General features: G+C 44.8%; 1 protein-coding gene across 1 annotated transcript in view; it reads right to left on the minus strand.

Annotated features, from left to right (window-relative positions):
• UNC13C (unc-13 homolog C) overlaps positions 1 to 23,482 on the minus strand; it is a 1,145,854-nt gene that overhangs the window by 942,122 nt on the left and 180,250 nt on the right. Inside the window, exon 5 of the mRNA XM_069765967.1 lies at positions 23,129 to 23,187. Within this exon, the coding sequence (XP_069622068.1) occupies positions 23,129 to 23,187 (59 nt within the window). The remainder of the gene's footprint in view (positions 1 to 23,128; positions 23,188 to 23,482) is intronic.

Consider the following 23,482-nt stretch of genomic DNA (forward strand, 5'->3'; position numbering starts at 1 on the left):
AAATTGTCCAAAAAATAATAATTAAAAAAATTACACTAATAAATACACATTTTTATGTAAAAAAAAAAAAAAAAAAAGTATGCATATTTGGTATGCATATTTGTCATTGCTGCGTTTAGAACAAACTGTAAAAAAAATAATAATGTGGCAAACATCGCTTTTTATCATAACGCTGGAAAAAAGTGAAGTAAAACGCGATCCAAAAGACAAATGTAAATGAAAATAGTATAGGTGAAAACATCATCTTGTCCTGCAAAAAACAATCCACCTTACACAGCTCTATTAATGGAAAAAAACAAAAAGTTATAGCTCTCAGAATACAGAGATGCAAAAATATATTTTTTTCTGAAAAAGTTTTTATTGTGTGAAATATCGCTGTACTCCTACTGACCAGAAGAATAAAGCTGCTATAAATTTTAACACATGCGAAATAAAATAAGAAGAAAACAAAAAAAAATTCCTGAATTGCTGTTTTTTGTTTATCCTGCCTCCCAAAAATCGAAATAGAAAGTGATCAAAAAATGTTGTCTCCAAAATGCTACCAATAAAAATATCATCTGACCGAAAATAGTATCAACAACATTAGTTCGTCAAGCAAAAAACAAGCCTAAATCTGGCATTGCTGTAATAGCACCGACCCGAAGAATAAAGTCATCTTATCACTTGTACAGCACAAGGAACGGCGTAAAAAATAAAACAAATTCTTCACTTGCTGTTGATTTGTTCATTATGCCTCCCAAAGATGGCAGTAAGTCAAGGCGCACATTTATCCTGCGCTCTACATTGAGAGCTTATATCAGGGTTTACATGCAAATCTTTGATTCAGATGGAATCCCCAGCAGAAGATTTCATATAATGAAGCAGATGGAGGCACTGTGGATGCCGTCTGACCTATGATCTGGTGGCGTTTGTCCACAGTTTTGTGCACTTCTGAATACAAGGACACTGCTGAACAGAGGCCAGACAGTCCAGGGTAACTCAGATGCCTCATTATTGTGAATGAATCCCCGGAGGGTTTCATATGAATCATATTATTTTGAGATTTAGATGGAAACCCCACAGCAAGTGCTCATCACAGTGCGCCAGATAAATGTGATCCCAAAAGCAATGTAAAGTTTGTGACGGGGTTTACGGCAGAGCAAGAAGGGACAACAGGCCAAGGGATGATTCCACAGATTTATTATCAAGAACGCTGGAACAACACATGCAGGTAGATCTACAGAATCCACAATTAGTCCAAGGGATCCCAAAACAATCTCACGAACGACGAGATATGTCCTCAGCTCAAGTCTCGCCCCGTTCGCTTCCGCAGTTCCAGATGGGCGTGGGGTCTTGCCTCAGCTAAGAATCCCCACTCCTTCTCCTTCAAGGATCAACTCACATCTGATCTCAAAATAAGAATGGATTGTCTGAGCTCCTGGGATCCGCCCATGAATGGGGGTAGGGGTCACACCTTCTATTCAATGGTTGGGTCCACCAGGAGATTCTAGACTGGTGGGCTCCGCTTAATCTATGTAGTATGTACATTTGACTAGCCACCTGCTGTGAGGAAGAATGGCTATTCCTCCACTAGTGATGTTGACAAAGTTTAATTACATTAGAGCTTAGCGCTGCAAGTATTGGGGGAAGGAGACATATTGTTACAGGTGAACTCCCAGCACAAGAAAATACATAAATTACAGCTAATAGAAACCAGAGAACAGTTACATACATCAAATGGCATATTATTCAAATACAGGACAGGGCAAAAGTACATATCATGACAATCCCTTCCCCTCCCAATTTGTGTACGTACCAGGGACCTCTACAGGTCACTGGTTAAGTACACAGAGGCAGAGCGTAACTTACATGTGGCTTCATGCAGCCACGAATTGGCATCGTAGCTCTCCCACATCATTGCCCAGGAGAACATCTGCAGGCAGACCACCCATCACCCCAACCACACATCGCCTGACCCCAAAACCAAAGTTCAGATCCACAGTGGCTGTGGGAATAGTCCTCCATTGTCCACCAGCCAGTTCAATGACAATCCCAGGTCCTCTATGGATTGCCTCAGGCCGAACCACTCGGGGATCAGCCAGTGTGAGGAAAGCCCCTGAGTCACAAAATCCAATAGGTCTCTGTCCATCCAGCACGACCTCCTGCAAGTGCTTACCTCGATGAGCAGAAGTCGTCATAGCTGCAGGTCGCACACCATAAACTCCTAGTGGTGCAACATGGGTGGGTGAGGCACAAGGCCAGTCCTCACGTAGTGATGACACGTCGTCCTCCATGGCACTTGGCTGTACATAATTAATAATACGACTGGGTACAGGATTAATCCTCATTTGAACAGCTGGGCAGGAGGCTTGCAGATGCCCCGGCTGTCCACATCGATAGCATCTGTGCTGGGTCTCACTCCATCCAAGGCGTCCTCTTGGGTGAGGGGTAAGGGAACCTGGAGGCCGGCCCCCACCTGAAGGTGCTGTAGGGTTTTGAGGATGACTCCTCCGTGGGCTGGCTGGGCATGAGGCCTGCAGATGCCCCGGATGCCCACAACCATAACACTTGCGCTCTGCTACTTCCTCTCCTTGTCGTATTCCAGAAAACGCAGTAGAAGCAACTGGAGGCACATTTACACGGGTATCAGCATGAGGTGGTGGCTTAGAGGAACGGGGAACAATGGGGACAGAAGAACAGGGGGCCACCGGTGTTGTGGAGCTGGTAGGCCTCTCTCCATCCTCCAACAGAACCCTCCACTGAGGCTTGATGGTGAGAGCCTCATCAGCTAGAGCTGCAGCTTCCTCCACAGTGGCTGGTCTCCTCTCACGCACCCATTCCCGGATCTCAGCAGGGCACTTGAAGTAAAACTGCTCTTTTAGGATAACCTGGAGGAAGGTCTCCCAGGTTAACGCCTCTTCTGCCTCCAGCCAGCGATGACATATTTGTTTGAGTCTGTGGGCATACATCTTGAAAGACACTTCCTCATCACAGGCTAAAGTACGGAACTGAGTCCTGTAAGTGTCTGGGGTAACCGCATAATGTTCTAGAATAGTCCGTTTAATCTCCGCATACTCACAGTTCCTTTGAGGGTCCATAGCTCTATAGGCTGCGGCAGCTCCACCCTCTAAGAGCCCCACCAGATGTCGGACTCGGTCCCTTTCCGGGACTTCCATTAATCGACACTGATGCTCAAAGTCCTGGAAGAAGCCCTCAATGTCACCTGCAGCCTCATTAAAGGGCTTGAAGTCTTTGCAGGACACTCTGGGGAGTTCCCTCATGGTGGGTGCTGGGGTTAGAGTCTGTCTGGAGCTTCTAGCTGCTTCCAAAGTGATCTGCCTCTCCAGCAATGCCATCTCCTGAGCTCTGTCCTCGGCTCTGTGAATGGCCTCCCTCTCCCTCTCCTCAGCTCTGTGAATGGCCTCCCTCTCCATCTCCTGAGCTCTGTGAATAGCCTCCCTCTTATCGTCTATGGTGGCCTCTTCTCCCAGCAATGCCAACTCCTCCTCGTACCACACAACCCACTGACTTTTTTGGGTATTTACCTCCGGCTGCAGTCTTTCCTCCATTTGCTGTGAGGATCCTTCCTCAGCGTCATCTTGCAGGCGAACTCCTTCCAAAGCCTCAATAAGCTGCTCCTTGGAGAGTCCCTTAAAACGGACTCCTACTTCACGGGCCTTTGATTGTAGGCTCCCCAAAGTCCAGTTCTTGTACTCTGCGGTGTTGGTTCCCGATGTTGGGCCATTGTCCTCCATTCCTTCTGCTCTGATCCCACCGCTGCCAACCAGTTTGTGACGGGGTGTACGGCAGAGCAAGATGGGACAACAGGCCAAGGGATGATTCCACAGATTTATTATCAAGAACGCTGGAACAACACATGCAGGTAGATCTACAGAGTCCACAATTAGTCCAAGGGATCCCAAAACAATCTCACGAACGACGAGATATGTCCTCAGCTCAAGTCTCGCCCCGTTCGCTTCCGCAGTCTCAGATGGGCGTGGGGTCTTGCCTCAGCTAAGAATCCCCACTCCTTCTCCTTCAAGGATCAACTCACATCTGATCTCAAAATAAGAATGGATTGTCTGAGCTCCTGGGATCCGCCCATGAAGGGGGGTAGGGGTCACACCTTCTATTCAATGGTTGGGTCCCCCTGAAGATTCTAGACTGGTGGGCTCCGCTTAATCTATGCAGTATGTACATTTGACTAGCCACCTGCTGTGAGGAAGAATGGCTATTCCCCCACTAGTGATGTTGACAAAGCTTAATTACATTAGAGCTTAGGGCTGCAAGTATTGGGGGAAGGAGACATATTGTTACAGGTGAACTCCCAGCACAAGAAAATACATAAATTACAGCTAATAGAAACCAGAGAACAGTTACATACATCAAATGGCATATTATTCAAATACAGGACAGGGCAAAAGTACATATCATGACAAAATGTTCCCAATGAAAGCTTTAACTCAATCCACAAAAAAAGCAAGTCCTCATCTGTCATTAGAAATAGTCTTAGTTACTCATCGGTTAATGGTGTTTTTCGGAGTCCATGACAGCACGATGGAGAGAGGGAATCCGCCCTTCAGGAACAGGAAACCTACAGATACATAAAGGCGGCACCTCTCCCACGCATCAGTTGGTTTACAGAGCACAAGAGGAGCACCAAGGTTAACAGCATAATTAATATTCAATGATACTACTGCTAACTATTCACCACGAGTGGATTATAGAAAAAAAGGGAAGAGGTGTACACCCAGAACTTAAGAAGACGGGAGAATAAGTACGGGTGCTGTCATGGACGACAGATAAAGTCTTAGTTACTCACGGTTAATAGTGTTTTTCAAAGACTTTATCTGTCGTCCATGACAGCACCACGGAGAGAATTACTGAGAGTAACTGCTTAGGGAGGGACTACTGCTTGCAGCACCCTTACACCAAAAGAGAGGTCCGAGGAAGCACCCAGGTTTAATCTATAGTGGTTATAGAAAGTGTTTGGAGAAGACCAAGTAGCAGCCTTACATATTTGGTCGATCGACACCTCTAACCTCTCCACCCACGAGGCAGCCATAGCTCTAGTGGAATGCGCTCTTAGACCATCAGGCAACGGCTTGCCATCTAGCTAGCGTAGATTTTGATGCTCTATGACCTTTCCTGCTACCCTGATAGGACACGAATAGAGCGTTATCTATCTTCCAGGGATCAGTCACTGCTAGATACTATAGGATACATCTTCTTACGTCTAACGTGTGTAGTTTTCTTTCCTTATCATTAGTAGGATTAGGGAGGAAAGATGGAAGAACTATCTCCTGTGTTCTATGGAATCTGGACACTACTTTAGAAAGATATGCTGGATCAGGGGAAAGTATCACTCTATCATCCCTAAGTTGCAAGTAAGGGGGAAGACGGGATAATGCCTGGATGTCGCCTATTCTACGAGCTGACGTTAGGGCCACAAGGAAGGCTACTTTAAGATACAAATTTTTAATAGAGGCTGAAGAAATTGGCTCAAATGGGGCTTCTGTCATGGTGGAGAGGACTAAGTTTAAGTCCCACGGCATGACTCTATTCTTCACCATTGGCCTAGACCAGTGGTCCCCAACTCCAGGCCTCGAGGGCCGCCAACAGTGTAGGTTTTCAGGATTTCCTTAGTATTGCACAGGGGTTGGAATCATCACCTGTGCAGATGATCACATTACCACCGATGCAATATTAAAGAAATCCTGAAAACCTGCACTGTTGGCGGCCCTCGAGGCCTGGAGTTGGGGACCCCTGGCCTAGACCATTTTGTCACCTTGATGAATCTGCTGAGCCAGTACTTTCAGAAATGTTGCAGCCAAAGCGGGGCCCTAAGGCTGACACCTGTACTTTAAGAGTATTTGGGGATAATCCCATATCCAACCCCTTTTGCAAGAACTCCAAAATCTGGTCTATTGGTTTTGATTGACCAGCTACTACCCCCGAGTTTTGAAGAAATCTTTTCCAGATCCTGACATAAATTTTTGTGGTGATTATTTTTCTGCTCTTCAGCAGAGTGTTAATCAGGCCCGGAGAGAAACCTCTATCTCTTAACAGCGATTGCTCAAAATCCACACCATCAGACGAAGGCCAACTACCCGAGGATGGTAGACTGGACCCTGGGATAGGAGATCTGGGATGTCTAGTAAGACCCATGGGTCAGAGATATTGACATGGTCCTGAGGCATGAAAACCAAGTCCTTATGGGCCAGAAGGGGGCAATTACTATAACTGTGGCCTTGTCCTTCCTTATTTTCCCCACCACCAGAGGAAGTAGAGGGGAGGAAAGGCATAAGCTAGCCTGAAGTTCCACTCTATGAGGAGGGCGTCTACTGACAGAGGATTTTCTCTGGGGTTCAGAGAGCAGAATTGTCTCACTTTTCTGTTTCCTTTGTGGCGAAAAGATCTACCTCCAGTTGACCCCACCTTTCCACAATGAGGTTGAAGATGGAGTCGTTTAGGGACCATTCTCCCTGCCTCAAGGTGTTGTGGCTTAAGTAATCCGCCGTAGTATTTTCTGCTCCTCTTATATGAAGAGCCGTCAATGAAAGAAGGTCTTGCTCTGCTAGCTGGAACAGACCATCTGCCACGTTCATTAGGGATTTGGAACGGGTTCCGCCTTGATGATTGATATATGCCCCGGTCAGGGCCGACTCCAGGTTTTTGAGGGCCCTGGGTGAAAAAGTCCCAGTGGGCCCCCCTTTAACACAGACCACGATTCATGATGCACAGATACAGCGGAGAAATATAGGTGTAGTACAATGCCAGATTAATAGCCCACGTAGTATATAACAGCCCACATAGTATATAGGACAGCCTGCCACGTAGTATATAACAGCCCACATAGTATATACCACAGCTACGTAGTATATAGCACAGCCACATAGTATATAGCACAGCCACTTAGTATACAGAACAGAGATGTAGTATATAACACTGCCCATGCAGTAGATAACACAGGCCATGTAGTATAAAGCACAGCCTGCCACGTAGTATATAACAGCCCACGTAGTATATAGCACAGCCACATAGTATATAGCACAGCCACGTAGTATATAGCACAGCCACGTAGTATATAGCACAGCCATGTAGTATATAGCACAGAGATGTAGTATATAGCACAGAGATGTAGTATATAACACTGCCCATGCAGTATATAACACAGGCCATGTAGTATATAGCACAGCCTGCCACGTAGTATATAACAGCCCACGTAGCATATAGCAACCAACGTATTATATTGCACAGCCACCTAGTATATAGCACGGCTACGTATTATATAGCACAGCCATGTAGTATATTGCACAGACACGTAGTATATTGCACAGACACATTGTATATTGCCCAGCCACGTAGTATATTGCCCAGCCACGTAGTATATAGCACAGCCACATAGTATATTGCCCAGCCACGTAGTATATTGCCCAGCCACGTAGTATATTGCCCAGCCACGTAATATATAGCATAGCCACATAGTATATTGCCCAGCCACGTAGTATATTACCCAGCCACATAGTATATAGCACAGACACATGGTATATAGCACAGACATGTAGTATATTGCACAGCCATGTAATATATTGCACAGCCTTGTAGTATATTGCACAGCCATGTAATATATTGCACAGCCACGTAGTATATAGCACAGCCATGTAGTATATAGCACAGCCACGTAGTATATAGCACAGCTACATATTATATAGCACAGTCATGTAGTATATAACACAGCCATGTAGTACATAGCACAGCCACGTAGTATATAGCACAGCCCACGTACTATATAGCACAGCCCACATAGTGTATAGCACAGCTGACATAGTATATAGCACAGCCCACGTACTATATAGCACAGCCCACCTAGTAAATAGCACAGCCGTGTAGTATATACAGACAGTAGTCTACAAGTCCCAGCATCACTCACTCAGGTGCCAAACTGTAGCTCTGCCTTTGCTCCAGGAAGGAAGACTGCTTCACTTTCACCGTCATGGACACCCACATGTGCTGCACTGCTGCACGTCTTTGCTCATGCTGCTCATGCTCTGGGCACTGGACGGTGGGACCCCGCACGCTACTGGACGATGAGGATTCCCAGGGCAGGACGGACCGCTCTAAGCTCTCATCCTTACTCTCACCCGGAAGTGACGACACAGACCGGAAGTCACTTTGTGTATCCATGGTGAGACTGTGACGCGTCATGGCTCTCCAACAGCTGCAAAACTCCCAGAGCTGTGTGCTGCCTGCTGCTGGGGATGTGCTCAGAGTTCTGTGAGTTGTACTGTGTATTACAGGGGACAGGGGATGTAGTCCGGCTGCGGGGGGACCCCCAGGAGCCTCAGTGTCATACCTTCAATGCCCCCCCCCCCCCCCGTCTTGCCAGGGCCCCGGCACTTGCCCGGGTGCTGACGCCGGCCCTGCCCACAGTGGCCCGATTGTCGGAGAATATCCGCACGTGGTGGCCCTGTAGATAGAAAAGGAGTCTTTTAACTGCCTGCTCCACCACCGTTAACTCCTTCAGGTTAGAGGACATTTCCATCTGAAGCTGATCTCAAAATCCCTGGATTATAATTTCACCCATGTGAGCACCCAAACCAGAAGAGCTAGCATCTGAGGTGATTATACTAGTTATGTTATATTCCCAGGGGACCCCCGTAGATAGGTTGTTTCGGTCTAGCCACCTTTTGAGGGATACAATAGTGTTTTGGACAAGGTCAGCTGGCTCTCTAGGTGACCCCCCCCAAAATTTTTTGTTGTGATAATATCTCGCCCTGAAGTATCCTTGTATGATACTGGGCCCATCGGACCACTGGAATGCAGGACCAGAGAGAGCCTAACAGAGACATTGCTTTTCTAAGGGACATGCTGGGGTTTTTAGAGGCGTTTAGCACTTGAAGGTGTAGGCAATCTATTTTTTTGTTAGGTAAACGGCATTCTTGATCCTGGGAATCCAAGGTCAGGCCTAAAAATCGCTGCACCTTCATGGGCTGTAACCGGGAGTTTTTGACATTTAGTAACCATCCCAGACGCTCCAGGGCAGACATTACTTTATGTAATTGTTCTAAACAGTGATCCGCTGTTTTACCCACAATAAGGAGATCGTCAAGGTAGGGGATTACCGTATTTTCCGCTTTGTAAGACTCACTTTATTTCCCCCAAATTTGGGGGGGGAAATGGGGGTGCGTCTTACAAAGCGGATATACCACTTACAGGCTGGGATGAGGAGGTGTCCGCCGCCGCCGCCGCCCGCCACCGCTGTCACCTCACCCGCCACCGCTGCTGCCCCGGGTGATGCTGGAGGCTCCGATGCTGCGGGGGGCTCTGGCGACATAGATAAGAGCCCCCTGGCAATTCTTCCATGCGTTCCTGTATGACTGACTCCGGGAAAATGGCCGCCGGAATCTCGGGAGATGAGATTTCAGCGCTGAGATCTCATCTGTCGAGATTCTGGTGGCCATTTTCCTGGAGTCAGTCATACAGGAACACATGGAAGATCTCATCTCCTGAGATTCCGGCGGCCATTTTCCCGGAGTCAGTCATACAGGAACGCATGGAAGAAGTGCCGGGGGGCTCTGATCTTTCACAAAATGTCGCCAGAGCCCCCCGCAGCACAGGAGACAGCCCTGCAGCATCGGAGCCCCCCCTGCAGATCCCCTCATCCCAGCCTGCAGCACAGGAGCCCCCTGCAGACCCCCTCATCCCAGCCTGCAGCACAGGAGCCTCCTGCAGCACCGGAGCCCCCCTGCAGACCCCGTCATCCCAGCCTGCAGCACAGGAGCCCCCTGCAGCACAGAAGCCCCCCTGCAGACTTTTCATCCCAGCCTGCAGCAATGACCCTGGGACCCTGATCCACCGTAGCCACAACCCCTGGTAAGTAATAAGACGCATGGATTATAAGACGCCCCACCAATTTATTAAAAAAAGTTTTTTCCTATTTTTCTCCTCAAAATTTGGGGTGTGTCTTATAATCCGGAGCGTCTTACAAAGCGAAAAATAGGATACCAAAATGTCAGACTCATGTAGGTGGGCCATGACCTCAGCCATGACCCGGGGAGCCACCGATATACCAAAAGCGAGGGCCCTATAATGGTAATGTCTGACCACCCCATCTAACCGGACTGCTATCCTCAGAAATCGTTGGTGTCCTGCATAAATGGGGATATGGTAATAGGCGTCCTTTAAATCCAACAGCACCATGAAGCAGTTTTTAAACAGTAGTTTTATTGCGTCATTATTTGTCTCCTTTTTTAGCGGTTGTATGGTCAGAAAATTGTTAAGAGCTCTAAGGTTCATAATAGTTCTGAAGGAGCCGTCTGGTTTACATATTAGGAATATAGGAGAGTAGAATCCTCTACCCCATTCTCCTTCCGTAACCTCTGATAGGACCTTTTTACTGAGCAGGCTGTGAATTTCCATGGCCATCTGTTCTGCTGGAGAGGACCTGAGCGGGGTAACTCTGAAGAAATTATGAGGGATAGAGAAGAACTCTAGCTGTAGACCCGTAGCTATTATTCCCAAAATTCAATTGCTACTTGAAATTTTGGACCAGGCTGGGTAGAAGGCAGCTAGTCTACCTCCCACCGGGGCGACTAGTCATTGGGGTGGCTTTTTGATCTCCTGGGATGGCTCCTGATGTCCCCCACCTCCAAACATGAATCCAGTACCTATTTTTCTTTTTATCGTCCATCTGCCCTGGTCCCTGGCTGGCCTTCTGCGAAAGAACCTTTTCCCTGTGAAGGGATGCCTATAAGAAGTGGTCGGTAGACTGGGAAATATCTTTTTCTCATCTCCGGCCTTCTCCATCAGTTCATCTAGAACCAGACCAAACAGGTATTCTCCTTCGCATGGAATAGAGCAAAGACGGGATCTGGCCTGAAGGTCGCCGGGCCAACATTTCAGCCATAGGGCCCTGTGTGCCGCATTTGATAATCCTAGCTGCCATCCTTGCAGAATCTGCAGACGTGTCCGCGAGAAAAGCAGCAGCATTCTGGAATGTCGGCAGGGACTTTAATGTGGATTCCCTAGAGGCTCCATCTTTTAGCTTAGACCCTATTTGGTCCAGCCAGACCATCATCGATCTGGCTGTGCATGTCGCAGCTACTGCAGGTCTTAGAGCACCAGCCGACATCTCCCAAGTCCCTTTAAGAAACAAATATGCTTTCTTATTAAGAGGATCTTTTAAAGAAGCCATGTCATCGAAGGGAATAGAGGATTTTTTAGAGGCCTTAGCCTCCGTTGCATCTAATTTTGGTGCCTTATACCACGTGTTCACCAAGGGGTCGTCAAAGGGATATATCTCCGTTTAAAGGCCGGTGGTAGGGAGCCCTTTTTTTCTGGCTTTTTCCACTCTCTTTTGATAAGGTTTTGAACTTTGTAATTAAGTGGAAATGATTTGTGCTTTATTGGGTCCTGACCGCCAAACATTAGGTCTTGCGCCGAAAGTTCTTGTTTTTCGTCAGCCACCCCCATGGTGGATCTGACTGATTTAATCAGCCTGTCCATCTGGTCTAGCAGAAAGCAGAATCGATTAGAATCCTCTTCTGAAGAGGATGCAGAGGAGACGGAGGCTTCCGAATCACATTCTTTCCTAGGGGCAGTAGACGAATCTGAATCTGAGACGCTAGGTTCCCTTTTTCTCTTGGAAGGCTCTCTTTGGGATAAGGATATTAGGGAATCTTTTCTCTCCTGATAATTTCTCTAAGGTTTGAAGTTAAATCGGGTGACTCTTCCGCCACCTATGGGAGCGGAAAAAAAACCCTATTTAATTTAACTAGTACTACCGTTATACAATATATATTTATTTCCTTTACTCCCTACCGTCTGTTGCACACACGACTGACATAGTCTTTTAGGGTAGGCGTCTGGCAAAGGGCAACCACATAGTGTGCACTGCTTATTCTTTACTTTACCAGCGCATTTTTTCCCCTAAGGAAAAACATAGGAAAAGACTGCATCAGGGCACGAAGACCTCTTACCCAGGCAGCAGCGGTAGGTATTGGATTACTGGGGGAGCGAACCGGATCTTTCAGTCTAAATGAAGTCCTGCGACTGGGCTGATCACTGCGTCCGTGGGTCGTCGGCTGGGGGGTTGCATGTGACCTCTCCGAGGATCTGTCCTGCTCCTCCAGCAGACCGACGGGAGCTTCTGGCTCATCCATTGCTGCAGATGGGCTCACAAGCAGCCCTGCAGCATTCTGTGCGGCTATATTTAGCCCTTCCCCTGGATCCGGATTATCAGCAGGTGTGTGGCCAGGGGATCCGCCCCTCTCCGTGTAGGTCACAGCCAGTCCCCCTATAGCCTCTGACCGCCCCCCCCATGCCACCATCGCTGCACGTGGCTGCAACACAGCGGCGTCTGCAGCAGAAGTCGGCCGGCGTCCGATACCGGAAAGAGCGCACAGGGAAGTGCACGGAGGCCGAGGCATGGCACCGCCCACCGACCCCACTGCACACTGCCACGCCAAGCCCTCTGGACAGGACGATTGACGGGACGCAGGAGCTGCAGAGGCACCGGGAAGACTGAAAGGACCCAGGGGGAAATACTCGCCTCCGTCACTGGCATTTGGAGATGGACATCCTCCGGACTCCGCTCCCCTGCTCCGCTCACTGCCATGGAGCTCTACCCGGACCCACCGTGGTGCTTCCAGGGACCCACACTGACTGAGGTAGGAGACCCCCTCGCTACCTGAGTCAGACAGCCGACCTAGGTATTCCAGATGAAACTGCAGATATCTGAAGGGCATCCTGTCCTCCAGGAACAGGAAATCTACTGATGCGTGAGAGAGGTGCTGCCCTTATGTATCTGTAGGTTTCCTGTTCCTGAAGGGTGGATCCCCTCTCTCCGTGGTGCTGTCATGGACGACCGATAAATAGGGGGTTCCATGTTACTGGTAGTACAAAGGCTCTGGAAAAGGGCTTTACTCCCCCACCCCTAAAAGAAATCCCATGAATCCTGCACGCCCAAAGCCCTACAGTGTGCATAAACCACATATAGAAAAAAAGGGTTGTCTCTAGCATAGAAATTCATATCAGTAAAACTTCACTTTTATTTAGAACTTCCTTAAAAACATGGTTTCAGGCTTGTAGAAGTTGTAGGGTCCCTGGTAAACTACCGACGGGTTTCGACCATGAGTAAGACCTCATAGGTCAAAACGCGTCGGTAGTTTACCAGGGACCCAACAACTTGCATAAGCCTGAGAACATGTTTTTAAGAAAGTTCTAAATAAAAGTGAAGTTTTATTCAAATTAATTTCTACGCTGGAGACAACCCTTTTTTCTGCTTGCAATTTGACTACGTCTTTGATCAGGGTTGCTCCGTGTGTAGATGGACCTTGGAATCTAATGAAGACTGGTGAGCTGACTTTATCCCTCTCCCCTTTACCTTACTAATCGATTTAAACTACATATAGCATCCACATGTTTGGCAGGGATATAATTTCCCAAATGGGGTCACTTCAGGGGTGTATTCTGCTCTTCTAACACTTAAAGGTTCTGTATAATCTGCAAAACTATTCTAGGAAAATCTGCACTCCAGGAGGCAAATTGCACTCCGTCCTTTCTGTGTCTCGCCATGTGGCTTAGCAGGACTGTAAAGCCACATATGGGGTATTGCTATGTTCAGTAGAAATTGTATGACAAATGTTGGAGCCATTTTTACCAATTTTTTTGTGGTAAAAATGTGATTATTTCTTCTTCATTCCGCAATGGTATACATTTCTATAAATTTCTGTATCACACCTGTGATGTCAATATGATCACTGCACTCCTAGATGAGTTCATAGAGTGGTTTAGTTTGCAAAAATGAGTCACCTATGGTGGGATTCTGCTGTTCTGGCACCTTAGGGGCTTTTCTAGTGTGTCATGGCACCCGCACGCCATAACAGTAAAATCTGCACTATGACATGGCACACCTTTTCTTGTGAGCTTTGCCCTCTGCCTGAAAAGTTGTTACTGACTACATGTAACATTTTGGCACAATCAAGAGAAATTGCACAACAAACTGTGAGGTCAGTTGTGGCTAAAACAACATTTTGATGGTAAAAATGTAATTATTCTTTCTTCACTGCCCAATTGTACAAATTTCCGTGAGGAACATATGGTGTCAACATGCTCATTCACCCCTAGATAAATTCATTGAGAAGCATAATTTGTAAAATGAAGTAAATTATGGGAGGTTTCTGCTGTTCTGGCACCTCAGGGACTTTGCCAATGTGACACGGCACCCTCAAATCTTTCCAGCAAAACCTGAACTCCAATCTGGGGCTTCATCCCTTCTGAGCTCTGCACTGTGCCTGAAGGGTAGTTTTCGACCACATTGGTACTCTCAGGAGAAATTTCTCAAAAAATCGTAAGGTGCATTTTCTCCTGTTACCCTTGTGAAAAAACGAAAATATGGAGCTAAAAGAACATTTTTGTGAGAAAAATATGAATTTTTATTTTCACGGCTGTACGTTATAGATTTCTGTGAAGCACCTGGAGTGTCAAGGTGCTCACCACACATCTGGATACATTCCTTGAGGGGACTAGTTTCCAAAATGGGATCACTTGTGGCAGTTTCCACTGTTTAGGCACATTGGGGACTCTCCAAATGCAACATGTTATCTGCTCTCGATTCCAGATATTTTTGAGTTTAGAAAGTCAAATGATGCGCTTTCCCTTCTGAGCCCTGACATGCACCCAAACAGTAGTTTTACCCAACATATAGGGTATTAACGTACTTAGGAGAAATTACACCACAAATTTTGAATATCAGTTTCTCCTGTTATCCTTGTCAAAATAAAAAATTGGGAGCTAATGTATTTTTTTGTGAAAAAAAATGTTCATTTTTTCCTGCCATATTGCATTAACCCCTTCACCCCCGAAGCTTTTTTCGTTTTAGTTTTTCACTCCCCTTTTACCAGAGCCATTACTTTTTTATTTTTCTGTCAATATGGTCATGCGGGGGCTTATTTTTTGCAGGACAAGTTGCAATTTGAACAATACCATTGGTTTTACCATGTCGTGTAACAGAAAATGGGAAAAAAATTCCAAGTGCGATGAAATTGCAAAAAAAGTGCAATCCCACACTTGTTTTTTGCTTGGCTTTTTTGCTACGTTCACTAAATGCTAAAACTAAACCACCGTTATAATTATGCAGGTCATTACAAGTTCATAGACACCAAACATGTCTAGGTTCTCTTTCATCTAAGTGTTTAAAAAAAAATCCCAAATTTGCTAAAAAAAATAAAAAAAAAAAAAAATAATAATAATTGCGCAATTTTCCGATAATGGTAGCGTCTCCATTTTTCGTGATTGGGGGTCAGGTGAGGGCTTATTTTTGGGTGCCAAGCTGACATTTTTAAGGATACCATTTTGGTGAAGATATGTACTTTTGATCGCCCGTTATTGCATTTTAATGCAATGTTGCGGCGACCAAAACAACGTAATTTTGGCGTTTTGTATTTTTTCTCACTGCGCGTTTAGCAATCAGGTTAGTCCTTTTTTTATTGATAGATCATGTGATTCTGAACGCAGCAATATCAAATATGTGTAGGCTTGATTTTTTTATTATTGTTTTACTTTGATAGGGGTGAAAGGGGGGAGATTTGAACTTTTATTTTTTTTATATTTTTAAACACTTTTTTTTAATTTTGGCATGCTTCAATAGCCTCCATGGGAGGCTAGAAGCATCCACTACTCGATTGCCTCTGCTACATAGAGGTAATGCACAGATCACCTCTATGCAGCAGAATTGCAGGCTTGCTATGAGCACCGACCACTGGGTGGCGCTCATAGCAATCTGCCATCAACAACCATAGAGGTCTCAAGGAGACCACTGGTTGTGATGGCAATGCACCGATGACCCCTGATCATGTGATGGGGTCAGTGGTGAGAGTACTTCTGTCCGCGCGGCCGGCAGTGCTTGTTAAATGCCGCTGTCAGAGTTTGACAGCGGCATTTAACTAGTTAATGGGCATGGGCAGATCACGATTCCGCTCGCGCCCATTGCGCGCACATGTCAGCTGTTGAAAACAGCTGACATGTCGCGGCTTTGAGGTGGGCTCACCGCCAGGGCCCACCTCAAATTCGGGAATACTGCCAGCTGATGTACAATTCCGTTAGCTGGCAGAAAGGGGTTAATTCCTATGAAGCACCTAAGGGTCAATAAACCTCTTGAATGTGGTTTTGAGGACTTTGAAGGGTGCAGTTTTTAGAATTATGTCACTTTTGGGAATTTTCTGCCATATAGGCACCTGAAGTCACTTCAAATGTGATATGGTCCTTAAAAAATCGTTTTGTAAATTTTGTTGGAAAAATGAGAAATTGAAGGTCAACTTTTAACTTTTCTAGTTTTTTAACAAAAAACCCTAATATTTCAAAAATTGTGCTTATATAAAGTAGACATGTGGTAAATGTTATATGACTATTTTGGGTGACATAACTCTCTGGTTTAAGGGCGGAAGAATTAAAAGTTTGAAAATTGTAAAATTTTCGCCAAATTTTCCATATTTTCACAAATAAACGTTCATATCAAACAAGTACACAGTACATAGGCGTGTACTCCAGAGGACAGAGAATGAACTTCAATCCAATATTGCAGCCAGTATGCAGCCAGCAGGTAAGGAAAGGGTGAATCAAACACCTGAAAACTCTGCCCATAGGACCCAAAACCAGTCTTGCCAAATTCAGGTGACAGGTTCCCTTTAAGGGGTTAATACTACAGTTTCCAGCTACAAATGTGTTGTATTTTGTGTCAAATGACTGATGTCCTCATAATATATGCCTGTATGTTTTCTTACCAGTCGCCAGCATAATGTAAGGATAGAGACTAAAGTACAGAGCCTAATAAGTGGCACATTGCTGAAATCAGTGTCTCAACCCCTACCTCATGCTGTCTTTGGATTATATAGCAAAAATCTGCCAATGGATTCCTTTTAACCCCTTTACCCCCAAGGGTGGTTTGCACGTCAATGACCAGGCCAATTTTTACAATTCTGACCACTGTCCCTTTATGAGGTTATAACTCCGAAACGCTTCAACAGATCCTGGTGATTCTGACACTGTTTTCTCGTGACATATTGTACTTCATGATAGTGGTAAAATTTCTTTGATAGTACCTGCGTTTATTTGTGAAAAAAACGGAAATTTGGCGAAAATTTTGAAAATTTCGCAATTTTCAAACTTTGAATTTTTATGCAATTAAATCACAGAGATATGTCACACAAAATACTTAATAAGTAACATTTTCCACATGTCTCCTTTACATCAGCATAATTTTGGAAGCAAATTTTTTTTTTGTTAGGGAGTTATAAGGGTTAAATTTGACCAGCAATTTCTCATTTTTACAACACCATTTTTTTTAGGGACCACGTCTCATTTGAAGTCATTTTGAGGGGTCTATATGATAGAAAATGCCCAAGTGTGACACCATTCTAAAAACTGCACCCCTCAAGGTGCTCAAAACCACATTCAAGAAGTTTATTAACCCTTCAGGTGTTTAATAGGAATTTTTGGAATGTTTAAATAAAAATGAACATTTAACTTTTTTACACAAAAAATTTACTTCAGCTCCAATTTGTTTTATTTTACCAAGGGTAACAGGAGAAAATGGACCCCAAAAGTTGTTGTCCAATTTGTGCTGAGTACGCTGATACCCCATATGTTGCAGTAAACCACTGTTTGGGCGCATGGGAGAGCTCGGAAGGGAAGGAGCGCCGTTTGACTTTTCAATGCAAAATTGACAGGAATTGAGATGGGACGCCATGTTGCATTTGGAGAGCCACTGATGTGCCTAAACATTGAAACCCCCCACAAGTGACACCATTTTGGAAAGTAGACCCCCTAAGGAACTTATCTGGATGTGTGGTGAGCACTTTGACCCACCAAGTGCTTCACAGAAGTTTATAATGCAGAACCGTAAAAATAAAAAATCATATTTTTTCACAAAAATTATATTTTTGCCCCCAATTTTTTATTTTTCCAAGGGTAAGAGAAGAAATTGGACCTCAAAAGTTGTTGTCCAATTTGTCCTGAGTACGCTGATACCCCATATGTGGCAGTAAACCACTGTTTGGGCGCATGGGAGAGCTCGGAAGGGAAGGAGCGCCGTTTGACTTTTCAATGCAAAATTGACAGGAATTGAGATGGGACGCCATGTTGCGTTTGGAGAGCCACTGATGTGCCTAAACATTGAAACCCCCCACAAGTGACACCATTTTGGAAAGTAGACCCCCTAAGGAACTTATCTGGATGTGTGGTGAGCACTTTGACCCACCAAGGGCTTCACAGAAGTTTATAATGCAGAGCCATAAAAATAAAACAAAATTTTTTTCCCACAAAAATTATTTTTTAGCCCCCAGTTTTGTATTTTCCCTAGGGTAACAGGAGAAATTGGACCCCAAAAGTTGTTGTCCAATTTGTCCTGAGTACGCTGATACCCCATATGTGAGGGGGAACCACCGTTTGGGCGCATGGGAGGGCTCGGAAGGGAAGGAGCGCCATTTGGAAGGCAGACTTAGATGGAATGGTCTGCAGGCGTCACATTGCGTTTGCAGAGCCCCTAATGTACCTAAACAGTAGAAACCCCCCACAAGTGACACCATTTTGGAAAGTAGACCCCCTAAGGATCTCATCTTGATGTGTTGTGAGAGCTTTGAACCCCCAAGTATTTCACTACAGTTTATAACGCAGAGCCGTGCAAATAAAAAATATTTTTTTTCCACAAAAATTATATTTTAACCCCCAGTTTTGTATTTTTCCAAGGTTAGCAGGAGAAATTGGACCCTAAATGTTGTTGTCCAATTTGTCCTGAGTATGCTGATACCTGATATGTGGGGGGGAACCACCGTTTGGGCGCATGGGAGGGCTCGGAAGGGAAGGAGCATCATTTGGAATGCAGACTTAGATGGATTGGTCTGCAGGCGTCACATTGCGTTTGCAGAGCCCCTAATGTACCTAAACAGTAGAAACCCCCCACAAGTGACCCCATATTGGAAACTAGACCCCTCAATGAACTTATCTAGATGTGTTGTGAGAACTTTGAACCCCCAAGTGTTTCACTACAGTTTATAACGCAGAGCCGTGAAAATAAAAAATCTTTTTGTTTTCCCACAAAAATTATTTTTAGCCCCCAGTTTTGTATTTTCCCAAGGGTAACAGGAGAAATTGGTCCACAAAAGTTGTTGTCCAATTTGTCCTGAGTACGCTGATACCCCATATGTGAGGGTAAACCCCTGTTTGGGCACACGGGAGAGCTCGGAAGGGAAGGAGCACTGTTTTACTTTTTCAGCGCAGAATTGGCTGGAATTGAGATCGGACGCCATGTCGTGTTTGGAGAGCCCCTGATGTGCCGAAACAGTGGAAACCCCCCAATTATAACTGAAACCCTAATCTAAACACACCCCTAACCCTAATTCCAACGGTAACCCTAACCACACCTCTAACCCTGACACACCCCTAACCCTAATCCCAACCCTATTCCCAACTGTAAATGTAATCTAAACCCTAACCCTAACTTTAGCCCCAACCCTAACTGTAGCCCCAACCCTAACCCTAGCCCTAACCCTAGCCCTAACCCTAGCCCTAACCCTAGCCCTAATGGGAAAATGGAAATAAATACTTTTTTTTTTTATTTTTCCCTAACTAAGGGGGTGATGAAGGGGGGTTTGATTTACTTTTATAGCGAGTTTTTTAGCGGATTTTTATGATTGGCAGCCGTCACACACTGAAAGACGCTTTTTATTGCAAAAAATATTTTTTGCAATACCACATTTTGAGAGCTATAATTTTTCCATATTTTGGTCCACAGAGTCATGTGAGGTCTTGTTTTTTGCGGGACGAGTTGACGTTTTTACTGAAAACATTTTCGGGCACGTGACATTTTTTGATCGCTTTTTATTCCGATTTTTGTGAGGAAGAATGACCAAAAACCAGCTATTCATGAATTTCTATTGGGGGAGGCGTTTATACCGTTCCGCGTTTGGTAAAATTGATAAATCAGTTTTATTCTTCGGGTCAGTACGATTACAGCGATACCTCATTTATATCATTTTTTTATGGTTTGGCGCTTTTATACGATAAAAACTATTTTACAGAAAAAATAAATATTTTTGCATCGCTTTATTCTCAGGACTATAACTTTTTTATTTTTTTGCTGATGATGCTGTATGGCGGCTCGTTTTTTGCGGGACAATATGACGCTTTCAGCGGTACCATGGTTATTTATATCTGTCCTTTTGATCGCGTGTTATTCCACTTTTTGTTCGGCGGTATGATAATAAAGCGTTGTTTTTTGCCTCATTTTTTTTTTTTTTCTTACGGTGTTTACTGAAGGGGTTAACTAGTGGGACAGTTTTATAGGTCGGGTCGTTACGGACGCGGCGATACTAAATATGTGTACTTTTATTGTTTTTTTTTTTATTTAGATGAAGAAATGTATTTATGGGAATAATATTTTTTTTTTCATTATTTTGAAATATTTTTTTTTATTTTTTTTTTTACACATTTGGAAAATTTTTTTTTTTACTTTTTTACTTTGTCCCGGGGGGGCCATCACAGATCAGTGATCTGACAGTTTGCACAGCACTCTGTCAGATCACTGATCTGACTTGCAGCGCTGCAGCCTTCACAGTGCCTGCTCTGAGCAGGCTCTGTGAAGCCACCTCCCTCCCTGCAGGACCCGGATCTGCGGCCATCTTGGATCCGGGGCTGGAGGGAGCAGGGAGGGAGGTGAGACCCTCGCAGCAACGCGATCACATCGCGTTGCTGCGGGGGGCTCAGGGAAGCCCGCAGGGAGCCCCCTCCCTGCGCGATGCTTCCCTGCACCGCCAGCACATCGCGATCATGTTTGATCGCGGTGTGCCAGGGGTTAATGTGCCGGGGGCGGTCCGTGACCGCTCCTGGCACATTGTGCCGGATGTCAGCTGCGATAAGCAGCTGACACCCGGCCGCGATCGGCCGCGCTCCCCCCGTGAGCGCGGCCGATCGGCTATGACGTACTATCCCGTCCAGGGTCAGATAAGCCCAGGGCACCTCGACGGGATAGTACGTCTAAGGTCACAGAGGGGTTAAAGGGCATTATGATTTCAGCACGAAACAAGTATTAATTGATTAAAGAGATCTTCCACTTGGTTTTTTAGATCAGTTTGCGATCTTGTCACTTAATAGGAGCCTTATTTAATTACCAATTAACTAACTATCTGTCCTAGTCGTGACATGGATGCGCAGATGTAGGACTGGCACCCCTATCAGTAAACATATCAAAGCCCCATCTTCCAAAAAGCCTTTCACCTAGGTGTCCATCTCTTTACCAGGGCACATTTCTATTCACTAAAACTAAAAAAGTCTTATTTTCTCCCAGTTACTAACTAATGCAATGACTGGAATGCCTAAAAATCACTGTTACAGTCATGGCCAAAAGTATTGACACCCCTGCAATTGTCAGATAATACTCATTTTCTTCCTGAAAATGATTGCAAACACAAATTCTTTGGTATTATTATCTTCCTTTAATTTGTCTTAAATGAAAAAACACAAAAGAGAATGAAGCAAAAAGCAAAACATTGATCATTTCACACAAAACTCCAAAAATGGGCCAGACAAAAGTATTGGCACCCTCAGCCTAATACTTGGTTGCACAACCTTTAGCCAAAATAACTGCGACCAAACGCTTCCGGTAACCATCAATGAGTTTCTTACAATGCTCTGCTAGAATTTTAGACCACTCTTCTTTGGCAAACTGCTCCAGGTCCCTGATATTTGAAGGGTGCCTTCTCCAAACTGCCATTTTTAGATCTCTCCACAGGTGTTCTATGGGATTCAGGTCTGGACTCATTGCTGGCCACCTTAGAAGTCTCCAGTGCTTTCTCTCAAACCATTTTCTAGTGCTTTTTGAAGCGTGTTTTGGGTCATTGTCCTGCTGGAAGACCCATGACCTCAGAGGGAGACCCAGCTTTCTCACACTGGACCCTACATTATGCTGCAAAATTTGTTGGTAGTCTTCAGACTTCATAATGCCATGCACACGGTCAAGCAGTCCAGTGCCAGAGGCAGCAAAGCAACCCCAAAACATCAGGGAACCTCCGCCATGTTTGACTGTAGGGACCGTGTTCTTTTCTATGAATGCCTCTTTTTTTCTCCTGTAAACTCTATGTTGATGCCTTTGCCCAAAAAGCTCTACTTTTGTCTCATCTGACCAGAGAACATTGTTCCAAAATGTTTTAGGCTTTTTCAGGTAAGTTTTGGCAAACTCCAGCCTAGCTTTTTTATGTCTCGGGGTAAGAAGTGGGGTCTTCCTGGGTCTCCTACCATACAGTCCCTTTTCATTCAGACGCTGACGGATAGTACGGGTTGACACTGTTGTACCCTCAGACTGTAGGGCAGCTTGAACTTGTTTGAATGTTAGTCGAGGTTCTTTATCCAACATCCGCACAATCTTGCGTTGAAATCTCTCGTCAATTTTTCTTTTTCGTCCACATCTAGGGAGGTTAGCCACAGTGCCATGGGCTTTAAACTTCTTGATGACACTGCGCACGGTAGACACAGGAACATTCAGGTTTGGAGATGGACTTGTAGCCTTGAGATTGCTCATGCTTCCTCACAATTTGGTTTCTCAAGTCCTCAGACAGTTCTTTGGTCTTCTTTCTTTTCTCCATGCTCAATGTGGTACACACAAGGACACAGGACAGAGGTTGAGTCAACTTTAATCCATGTCAACTGGCTGCATGTGTGATTTAGTTATTGCCAACACCTGTTAGGTGCCACAGGTAAGTTACAGGTGCTGTTAATTACACAAATTAGAGAAGCATCACGTGATTTTTCGAACTGTGCCAATACTTTTGTCCACCCCCTTTTTTATGTTTGGTGTGGAATTATATCCAATTTGGCTTTAGGACAATTCTTTTTGTGTTTTTTCATTCAAGACAAATTAAATGAAGATAATAATAACAAAGAATTTGTGTTTGCAATCATTTTTAGGAAGAAAATGAGTATTATCTGACCGAATTGCAGGGGTGTCAATACTTTTGGCCATGACTGTATACTCTTACATCATTACAATATTTGGCAGCATTTATAGAATAGTATTTATGGATTCAATAAAAACACATGACATTTTGTGAGCTCATATAACAGATATTAAATTTTTATAAGAAAAATTCGGACTTACCCTCCAGTCTGTATTTCGTAAAGTTTTGATGCAAAAGAGCTGCCACCAACTATTCGAGCCTTGATAGGGGGAAGATAATAAAAAGGTAGTGCTCTACTTTAATTTTAATTTTTTAAGGTTTATTTATTCAAAGCTCACCATACACAGAACACCGAACATGAAAAATGTTAAGCAGGCTCAGCTCCAAGTCAATGGATACTTAAAATCAGGGAATATTGTTGAGTAGGCAATGAATTTAGCTATATGCTTCAAACAGCAATGGAACATAGCACAAAAACTGCACACAGGACACAGAAACCAGGGGCGTCAATGCCTGAATACAGCATTCCAGAAATGCCTTTATATTGGTACGTA

Source organism: Ranitomeya imitator, chromosome 4, assembly GCF_032444005.1.
Source record: "Ranitomeya imitator isolate aRanImi1 chromosome 4, aRanImi1.pri, whole genome shotgun sequence".
Lineage (NCBI taxonomy): Eukaryota > Metazoa > Chordata > Amphibia > Anura > Dendrobatidae > Ranitomeya > Ranitomeya imitator.